Source organism: Hesperophylax consimilis, chromosome 4 (genome assembly GCF_061612785.1).
Source record: "Hesperophylax consimilis isolate HC1 chromosome 4, BYU_Hcon_1.0, whole genome shotgun sequence".
Taxonomy (NCBI): domain Eukaryota; kingdom Metazoa; phylum Arthropoda; class Insecta; order Trichoptera; family Limnephilidae; genus Hesperophylax; species Hesperophylax consimilis.
The window spans coordinates 31,277,955-31,288,826 of record NC_142839.1 but is presented as its reverse complement, the minus strand read 5'-3'; the positions used below and the strand labels follow the sequence as shown (position 1 = coordinate 31,288,826).

The 10,872-nt window shown below is 36.7% G+C and overlaps 1 protein-coding gene across 2 annotated transcripts; it reads left to right on the top strand.

Moving 5' to 3' along the window:
* The first annotated feature begins 3,848 nt into the window (after positions 1 to 3,848).
* On the top strand, positions 3,849 to 10,227 carry verm (LDLa and CE4_CDA_like_1 domain-containing protein vermiform). Of its 2 annotated transcripts, none has more exons than XM_089651680.1 (5): positions 3,849 to 3,989; positions 6,449 to 6,581; positions 7,558 to 7,670; positions 8,535 to 8,684; positions 8,795 to 10,227. In XM_089651680.1, the coding sequence occupies exons 1-5, from the start codon at positions 3,932 to 3,934 to the stop codon at positions 9,949 to 9,951; spliced, it is 1,611 nt and encodes a 536-aa protein (XP_089507806.1). In that variant the 5' UTR covers positions 3,849 to 3,931; the 3' UTR covers positions 9,952 to 10,227. The 2 variants fall into 2 exon arrangements, with proteins under 2 accessions (XP_089507806.1, XP_089507804.1); XM_089651678.1 differs by lacking the exon at positions 7,558 to 7,670 and adding an exon at positions 7,285 to 7,415.
* Positions 10,228 to 10,872: the final 645 nt, after the last annotated feature.

The following is a 10,872-nucleotide window of genomic DNA, read 5'->3' as shown; positions in this document are numbered from 1 at the left end:
AAGTCACCAAAAGCAGCGAACCACTTGGGGTGACTTATGGCAGAGTTTTTGGTTATCCAATAAATGGTTCCCGGGGCGGCGGTATCCATATCCGCCACTGAAATTGAAAACTCAATTTTTCTTTTTATTTTTACCATTTAAATTACTTTTTTCTTTTAATGCTAATTTTTTGGTATTAACATTATTATACCTATACTTATCTTATCTTAATTTAAATTCGATTTATTATGTTGATTCATTATTTATTGTTGATTGATGATTTATGATTTATGATTCACGTTTCTCCAGCATTATTTTTTTACATTATACATACCTACTTAAATAATACACTAATATATATTTTTTAACTTGTATTAAGAGCCCTTAAGGGCGTAAATAAAAAAATATATACTATTAGCTATGCAGAAAGAAAACGCTCCAGAAAGATACGTCACAATAAGGTGAGTCAAACACCTCCAAAATTCCGTTCATTTCAAACGCTGAATAACAGAAGAGTGTTTATGAATGTGAATGATACAAGCAGTGCGTGTTTTGCGACAAGATAGAATTGTATACCGCTTGATGGTTGGTTAGTTGGAAACAGCTAAAATGGCTTTTCAGTTGCCTTAACGAACATTGAACTATTATACATTTGTATTAATAAAGCTTTTTGGCTTTTACATAGTATAAGACATAAATTATTATATGAGAAATGAGAATTTTGTAAGTAATAAAGAGCTCTTAAAATCATATGAGAATTTGGTAAGTAGTAAAGAGTCCTTTAAATGATATGAGAAATGAGAATTGCGTAAGTAATAAAGAGCTCTGAAAATCATATGAGAATTTGGTAAGTAGTAAAGAGTCCTCAAAATGATATGAGAAATGAGAATTGTGTAAGTAATAAAGAGCTCTTAAAATCATATGAGAATTTGGTAAGTAGTAAAGAGTCCTTAAAATGATATGAAAAATGAGAATTGCGTAAGTAATAAAGAGTCCTTAAAATGATATGAGAAATGATAATTGCGTAAGTAATAAAGAGTCCTTAAAATGATATGAGAAATGAGAATTGCGTAAGTAATAAAAAGTCCTTAAAATGATATGAGAAATGAGAATTGCGTAAGTAATAAAGAGTCCTAAAATGATGTGAGAAATGCGAATTGCGTAAGTAAGTATTAAAGAGCCCTTAAAATAATAGAGGATAGGAAATAGAAGTGGAGAAGTTGTGTGAACAACAAACCAAACAATAGTAACATAACATTTGTTATAATATTTTTATAAATAAAAATGTAAGTGTTTGTTCAAAATCTTAAATCTTTGAAAGTATTTCACCGATTTCTTTTAAATTTTGACACAGCGCGGCATTCAAATACGCGTTTGTTTTTATATATTATATCGATGTCACCTGTGACAGGTAGAAGCATTTTTTTTTTAAAACAGCCATCTGTTCGACGTAAAACAACACGCGCTATTGTTTTTCTATCTGCACAGACAGACTGAACCACTATAATGCGTGGCGGGAAAAAGCTAGTTATATTAATAAAAAATATATTCCAGGATGTTAGGAGGTTAGTGCAATCACACATGTTCCATTTAGGAATATATATTCCTATCCTATATATGTAGATTTTATAATAGATATGCAAATACACAATAAATACAAGTATGTCTGAAGATTTTTTTAAATAAATGTATATCTCTAAATAGTTATTCAAAATAAAGTGACGTATTTTGATAGGGTTTTCGCTATCATTTAGAAAATTTCCTCCGGTTTACATATACAGGATTTTCCAATAAGAGGTGTTATTTTGATATTTAATAATAAAGGATCAATAGTTTCGTTGCTTGTGTGGCACGTTGCGTCGTTTTGTTGAAAGTAAACGTTGTCCAAATCAATGTCATCCAATTCCGGCCATAAAAAATCATGAATCATTTCTCGATAGCGCAATCCATTCACCGTAACTGTTGCTCCAGCCTCATTTTCGAAAAAGTAAGGTTCAATGACTCCGCCGGACAATAAACCGCACCAAACAGTCACACGTTGAAGATAAAGAGGCTTTTCAACAATAACTCCTGGGTTTTTCGATCCCCAGATGCGACAATTTTGCTTTTTGACGAAGCCACCGAGGTGGAAATGGGCCTCATCACTCAAGATGATTTGCATTTGATTCACTCAAGTGAATTTTAATAATTTTAATGCATTGTTGAAGCGTGTATCGTTACATTTTTATTAATGACGTATTTTTTACTTGTCGAATATTAAAAAATGACAGCTTCAAAAGTAACATCTACCGAAATAGCGGGCTATTCAAAATAACACCTCTTATTAGAAAATCCTGTATAATAATTCATATTATATTTACAGAATGTAGAGAAAAGTTGATGTTTACCGTGGAATTCAAAACCTTCAAACTTTACTCCAAATCATTCACAACCCCGAGCAAGGCCGGGTTCACAGCACTAGGTATATAACAAACTAAATGCAATATTACAAATAACATTTATATATGTAATTAATTAGGTACGTAGACAGATTAGACCGTACACGATACCACAGTACACACAAAATATCTACTCATTAGACATTTTGTGTCTATTTATGAAGTTTTTTATATTGTATCAAATGTTTCATAAATTGAAATGAACAAGTGTTTATTATTTTACAATGTTTCACAAATTTTATTTGAAAGCAAAATATTACTTATCTGATTTTCCCAATTTCATTTCACAATAGTAGAAATAGTAGATTTCTTCCGCATACAAATGAGACAATAATATGTCATAAATTGATTTCCACATTTAGATTTATGACAAGTACCGACGTGTCTTCGATACCTGCATTTTTGCATAAGGGTACTTTTATTTGAAGGTCAAATATATAACAATTTAAAAATTTAAATTTTCATATCCATGTATTAAAGAGATGTCACCTGTGATTGGTAAAAACATGCTTTTTTCAAAAAAAACGCCATCTGTTGGACAAACATGCTATTTTTTTAAAGCGCCATCTGTTAGACATAAATGTAACACGCGCTATTGTTTATCTATCTGCACAGACAGACAGAGCCACAGCAACGCGTGGCGGGGTACAGCTAGTAAATAAATATTTTTTTCTTTTAATGATTATGTTAACGAATTGACAAGCACGAAACCCGAGAAAAAAAGCGCTATCCGGTTTTGACTTGTCAATACTTTTGCATGGTGGTGAATAAAAAAACTTAATTACTTACCAAATTTAATTTTGACATAAAAAATAATGATTGTGAAAAAACACTAAGTGTGATGCTATACTGCTTCGGAATTGTGTTTAGGTACATGGTAATATGGATACGTTATTAGATAATAATATTACTTTATCGTACACGTGCTATTTCGTAACTGTAAGAAGGCTGTAATAACAATAAAAGCGATTAGATAAATATATTTTGCACCTTTTTTAAGATGAATCAACTCTATGGAGCTTTATGTTAATGTAATCTCAGAACTTTATTACCTAATGGCGAATTTTCCCGGCGTTCGTGGCCGCAATAACCTTTAACTCTTTAAATGATTGGATTGTTAATTTTCTTTCAATATTTTTATACTTTCTATACTTTTTATAATATGTGTAATTGAAACAAAATGATAACTGCCCGAAATACTTAAAATGACTGTTTGTCTTTTTCACATATTTCTGCGGTGATTAGGGTAGGTATGCCCCCTTTGCTGCTTCAGTTGTTAATAATGAAGATATATTCTGTGTTCAGTTGTTAGAATCTGGGGCCCGCGGCCCTGCCTGCTAATGGGCAGCAGGCGGCCGGTAATGGGCCCCCACGCCGCGGCCCCGTGAAAGTAGCTTGTCCTCTCGCCTGATTGGCCGGGACTCCCGCGCACGCGCACTGCCGCCGTGGAAATATTCAACATAAGTGGTGCGGGGTGCTCGGCTCGCGGCGAACTCAGTCCGTCTGCAACAGCCATGACGCGTGTCGTACTCTACCTGAGTCTCTCCTTGCTGCTCTTCAGCGCCGCCCTCGGTAAGTACCAACCCTAAAAATCAACTGTTTTATCACCTGACAACATTTCCTTACTCAATTTTTTTACGCCGACTGGCAATATTGAACATTTTTGAAATTGGGAAAAACGCGATTTTTCCGCAGGACTGATCGTTCCGACGGTGAAATTAATCTAAGCGCATGTCGCATTTTAGTGCATGTTTTTGCAACGAAATAAGTTAATACGTTGCTGGTTTACGGCGTACAACGTACCGTTGTTTCTGCATTTAACTTAGCCCAAAATGTGAACCAAAGAACAAAGAAATTTTCTTTCCGACTTTATATTTACGAGTATTCATTTATGTAAATGCTTCGAAGTTCTTGATTTTTTGCGGTTACTTATAAAAAATAATAATACCATACAAATTTAACAAAATGAATTATTTATATAAATATGAGCATGGTTGTGTTAAATAATTAGGCATTATTAAACATTTACACGATAATATTGAAATTATTCAGTGCATTTTCAGGTAGGTACCCAATTAAATCCTTTTTTTTTCGTTATTCTTATTTGATTCTAAATTCAAACAAATTATTATATAAGCAAAGGCGACGTTTTCCTTTGTTTTAAGTTATTATTGTTTAGAAATAGTGAACGTCGAACGTTATCGAAAGTATTGCTCAATAATCAGTACTCGTTCTCAGTAGATATAACAGTATAGTATACAGGACTAGGAAACGTAACACTTAACAGCCATAATATTATAGCTAAAGTTTCGCAATGAAAGTTCTCGTGAAAAACAACACAGATATTATTATTACGTGCCTTGTAATAATGTATGCATTTCTCTTGGAATATCACTAACATCATAAATTATCATTTTGTTTATTATTTTGCTCATAGCCGTGACTAAATATATACGAAATTGACTTCAAGGTCTTCTTTATAAATTGGATAATCATATAATGAATGTAGTTAGGTTTCTATTGAACTTCTTACTAACTAAGTGTGTTTTTGTATTGTTTGCAATTATTATTCCGCTTCATGGTTTGAAAGGGAAAAAGCTTTGTATTTTGTTTAACCATTTTGTTGTATTATGGTTCAATTATGGCATTCATTGTTATGTTCGAATATTAAACTGTAAAACATAATAATTTATGGAGTTCGTAAAAATAGGTAGGTTTTTTCCTTGCAAAAACAGTACGGAAATGTATTTTAGAAAATAAAATTGAATTCCAACATAATGAAAGTGTCTCGATTTCGACAATTTCTACAGTCGTCAGTTCGTACTAGAAACTAGCTTTGGGAAAGTTGTCACGTTTTAGGCGTGATAATTTAAATAAATAAAATTCGGCAATTTCACGCTTGGGATATTTTAGCTAAATAAAGGGAGTAGTTTTGTGGGTACGCACTGGCCTCGATTTCTTCACAGATTTGTGTTTGAATGATCGCATCGATGGCAATCGTGTTTTTTAGCAACTGACATTTCTCTTTCCCCTTCCACGCCCTTCCCCTCCTCTCCGGATACCCAGCCACGGAACCAGTTTGCTCCTTGGCGGAGGAAAGCGAAATGTGACCTTACATCAGTCGGCGTGGAAAGTGAGTTGGCTACGTCACACCCGCCGCCGATACCGCCTCTGGTGTCTGGAGTCGGCACTACTCACTAGCCACATGACCACAATGCTTTGCATCCGCATTCCCGTTATGCACTTACAGCTTGACACGGTTAACTTTATAGGCGGCCGAAGGAGGAACTAACAAGCGAACCAACTATTTTGTAAATACCAATACAATTTTTGAATCCACAAAATCTATTCTAGCGAAGCAAGCGACTGCAAAGTTACCCGTGACAAGATGGATTGTAGTTACATTTTCACGTCAAATTGGTAAACAATTATTAATATTTGAATTAATGATAAAAGATCTTGATACAACGAAAAAAACATGAAATTACTTCTCTCTTCCTTTAGGAAAATCTTATTCGTTTTTATGTAGGTTTCAGATAAAACAAAATACTGCTTATTCAAAAGTTTTTTCTCACATCGTATTTCCTTTGTCTTAAATGGAAAAAAATGAAGATATTGTGGTTACTTATGTAAAACATCATTCGTTTGATAATTCATCTTTTCGCCCCGTATTTTTATAATCTGTTTCTCGGAAAAGCGTAAGAAATTCGGTTTAGATTCTGATTTTTTTTTTTTTTTAAATTTGCCGATAACCCGGAAGTTTATTGACATCAATATTTGTTTACAAATTATGTGCGCTACCCGACTCACTAGACAATATCTGTTCTGAGCCGGGTAGCAGTATTATAATTAGGTACCCTTTTGTAAATAGAATAGTTATGAGTAGGTACTTTATGTTTTACGTGGTGTATAAAGCTTAATCTACTTGGGGTTTTCCCAGCTAAAACCAACAATAACATTTGTTTGCTCAGCTTGATGGTGTTTTGAGTGAGTAATTACTTTATTAATTTGGCAATTCTGTCGTGTTCCAGGCTTGGGCGAGCGTGTGAAGCGCCAAGAAGACGAAGATGGGCCCGACCAGAGCCCTGAGGAGCTCTGCCTGGACAGGCCCGCTGATGAATACTTCCGCCTATCCACGGATGGAGACTGCAGAGACGTCGTGAGGTAACTTCGGCCAAAATACCAAACATCCTAAAATCCTATTTAAATTTAAATGCAAACACTCAAAATAATGTTTGTTGTCAATTTTTTGAAAAGGGTGTTTCTGCTCTTTATTATTCGTTCTCAGTAATAACACATTTATTGAATACATTACTTTTATTATAATAAACCTTAGGTTACTCTGTTACTCGCTTTCAGTTAAAAGCATTATTGTTTTTTGCATTGATGTGTTGCTGTATTATACTCCGTAGAGATTTGGCTGGAATAAATCAAGTGCGCGCTTAATCCTTGATTCAATCATCAATTTTTAAAATCTTGTACTGAATTTGTCAGGTTCTTTGATTAATTTTTCAGATCTCTTTCAGAATTTTTCAGATTTATTTCAGAAATTCCCAGGTTTCTTTCTGAATTTTTCCAATGTCTTCCATAAATTTTTAGGAATTCTTAAAGACATTAAGGTTTTATATTCAATGATGAAAGATTTTCATGTTCGTAGCCTGAATTCTTGTACTTGTTGACCTTATTATCATCATTGACCCCTTGTTTTGCTGAACGACTGCCACAGTTAGTTGAGCAAAGGTAGTTGCGAAGGGGCTGTTCCTGAATAAAATGTTCCTGAGTACCGGAGTGACCTCCATCTGACCCGACTTGACCTGAAGTAACCATGAATGTATGTTTGTTGAAATGAGAAGCTTGATGTGCGCAGGTGTGACGCTGGCTCGGAGAACGGCGTGACCCGCCTGGCTTCCGTCCGCTGCCCCGGAGGGCTGGCCTTCGATATTGAACGCCAAACTTGCGACTGGAAAACTAATGTTAAAAATTGCGACCAAATCGAAAGTAAGTGAAAACCACCCCTACTTGGAACGTCGGCGGCCGATACAGGAAACCCTCCAGTGTCCCTAAGACGCTAATCCGCGGCCGCGGTCGTCCCACTACATAATGTTAATTTTTACTTACCGATTATTTTCTTTTCACTCAGGTGTACTAGATCAGGTCTTAAACAAATCACTTGCCCCTCTGGGTTGGCGTTTGACGTCGATAAGCAAACTTGCGACTGGAAGGGTAAAGTGACCAACTGTGACAAACTGGAGAGTAAGTGAACCCTCAGCAACCTGGTGGACCGTAGTGGTGTACAGTACAGGGACAAGGGTATAGCCGAGTAGCCGGTAGCCGAGTAGCCGAGTAGTCGAGTAGCTCGGCACTACACTCGAGTAGTTGTAGATTGCATGAAATACATTGTTTTGAGAGTTTAAACAGTTTGGTTTAGCAAAATCCGGCACACTTTTTGATTTATGCTGCACCCATCAAACCTCTAATCACTCAATAACTCTACCAATATCTCAATCTTTTTATATATGACCTTTCTATTCTAACTACTATTGCATGATTATTTAAATAAACTACTACACATTTTCTTTCGCAATGCTTACTAACACTTCATACAGGCTTCAAATCCTTTTTATCAAGTTAATCACGTTCGCTTGTATAACTGTTTATATTACCTAAAAGCGCATCTAACTGCATTCTGCCAGTATTCTTTTACAATAGACCTTGTCATATACTCTTACTTTACTTCCTATATTTGTATTTCTACTCCTTTTACATAATTTTATTGTATTATTTATCCGTCCGAGCCTAGGACACTATGCAAGACTTATGGACTATGAATCTTGACAATATTTTAGTGTTTTAATTTTTTATCAGTACCTATATAAAATTAATATATTTGTTTTCAAATCTTTTGTGCTAACAATTCAATCTATGTTTTTCTCTCTACATATAATATATTTTTTTTATTATTAATGATTCTACAAATTTTCATTATCTGTCGTGTTTAACATTTATTTCTCTATCTTCTTTTCCTCTTATTCATTCTGCAACCAAACTCAAGACCAAGATCCCAACTGCGTCATATGCAATGACCCCAGCTTATAAAATTACCACTAATTATTTCAGAACCTCGCAAGGTGCTGCCCAACCTGAAGACAGATGAACCCATTTGTCCCGAAGGAAAGCTGTCCTGTGGAAACGGAGAGTGTATCGAGAAGGATCTTTTCTGCAATGGCAAACCTGATTGCAAGGACGAGTCTGACGAAAACGCTTGCAGTAAGTATCTTTGAAAGTCGAATAAATTTGCCAAAATATAATGGTTTTTTTTAAATAATGACTCGAGAAATAAATATATCATTTCATGAATGTGATTTTGTAAATTCCAGCCGTGGAGACTGACCCCAACAGAGCTCCCGACTGCGACTCCAACCAGTGCACCCTGCCCGATTGCTTCTGCTCCGCTGACGGAACCAGGATCCCCGGTGGCATCGAGCCCAACCAGGTTCCCCAGATGATCACACTCTCTTTCAACGGAGCTGTCAACATTGACAACATCGACCTCTATGAAGAAATCTTCAATGGAAATAGGCAGAACCCCAACGGCTGCCAGATCCGCGGAACCTTCTTTGTCAACCACAAATACACCAACTACTCAGCTGTTCAAGACCTTCACAGGAAAGGACACGAAATCTCCGTCTTCTCCCTAACACACAAAGATGACCCCCAATACTGGTCTCAGGGATCTTACGACGATTGGTTAGCTGAGATGGCCGGTGCCCGACTTATCATCGAAAGGTTCGCCAACATCAGCGATGGCTCCATCATCGGAATGAGGGCTCCTTACCTGCGCGTCGGTGGCAACAAGCAATTCGAAATGATGGCTGATCAATTCTTCGTATATGATGCTTCCATTACCGCTTCCCTGGGACGTGTTCCCATCTGGCCTTACACTCTCTACTTCCGTATGCCCCATAAGTGCAACGGTAACGCGCATAATTGCCCGTCCCGTTCTCACCCCGTCTGGGAAATCGTCATGAACGAATTGGATCGCAGAGACGACCCCACATTTGATGAGTCCCTTCCAGGTTGTCACATGGTTGACTCTTGCTCCAACATTCAAAGCGGAGACCAGTTCGCTCGTCTGCTTCGCCACAACTTTAACCGTCATTTCAGTACCAACAGGGCTCCTCTGGGTCTGCACTTCCACGCATCTTGGCTCAAGTCCAAGAAGGAATTCAAAGAAGAACTCATCAAGTTCATCGAAGAGATGTTAGACAGGAATGATGTGTACTTCACCACAAATCTGCAGGTCATTCAATGGATGCAGAACCCCACGGAGTTGACAGGTTTGAGGGATTTCCAGGAATGGAAGGAAAAGTGCGACGTGAAGGGACAAGCCTACTGCTCTCTTCCCAACGCCTGCCCCCTGACCACCAGGGAGCTACCCGGAGAGACCCTCCGCCTCTTCACTTGCATGGAATGCCCCAATAACTACCCTTGGATATTGGACCCCACAGGAGAAGGATTTACTGTTAAGAAATAATTAATTATTTGTTTAATTTATATTATGTTGAAAGACTGTAAAAATTGGATTTTGTAAATATTTGTTATTATCCATACTACTACTTCCTCCTGTTTAAAAACAAAGTTATGTTATAATAAGCCTTGAGTCTAGTCTTATCTAAAGAAAAACCATGGCCACACACATCCTTACAAATCCCACAAATTATATAAAACCCCTTTCTTCGGATTTCCTTGCCTGTGTTCTTGAAAGGAATTCAACAATAAAAACAAAAAATAAATAAAAATATGAAAATAACTTTTAATGTCGTTTGATTTATTTAATTTGATTATATTTTTATTTGAAACCGCAATGGAGTCCCACCTGTCTGGAGCCAGAGAGACTTTGGCATCCCCAATCAGGGTATGTTATATTGCGAGGCTGAAGGTAATGGGGAGGGGAAGGAGATGTGGCAGAGGAAGGTAGAGAAGTGCCTGGCTATTCATATCTGGTCACCAAACATGGCCAAAGCCATTTCAAGCAACGTTTCAATACTAAATGGTAGTCTCAAACCAGGGCGATACTGAAGTATCCTCCACTCTGGAACGTTCCGCAGATATACTACATATTATTTAAAGTAGTAAATTGTGAAATAACACAAAATAATCCCCGCCAACCCGCGTTTGAACCCGCGGCCTCGGTCCTGCTAGTCTAAAGCTTGTAGATACCTTCTGATAATCAGATATCAATATGACAGAACCTCGGGTCACTCAAGAGGAAGAGGTGTGCTACTAGCCGCGAGACGTGACCGCGTCACGCTAAACCAGAGGCTCACTCTTTTAGAAAGTGACGGCGAAAATATGTGGATTACTGCTAAAATAAATTAAGTTAATATTTACATCTGTATAGTGTACATTCCACCGGCTTCACGCGGAAATACTATTTTTTCGAAAAGTTCATAGC

Excerpts from the sequence above, each read along its gene's own strand:
- verm (XM_089651678.1), top strand. The coding sequence starts at position 3,932 with ATGACGCGTGTCGTACTCTACCTGAGTCTCTCCTTGCTGCTCTTCAGC. Across the intron at positions 3,990-6,448 it reads GCTCTTCAGCGCCGCCCTCG|GCTTGGGCGAGCGTGTGAAG; the intron begins GTAAGTACCAAC and ends GTCGTGTTCCAG. Across the intron at positions 6,582-7,284 it reads GACTGCAGAGACGTCGTGAG|GTGTGACGCTGGCTCGGAGA; the intron begins GTAACTTCGGCC and ends TGATGTGCGCAG.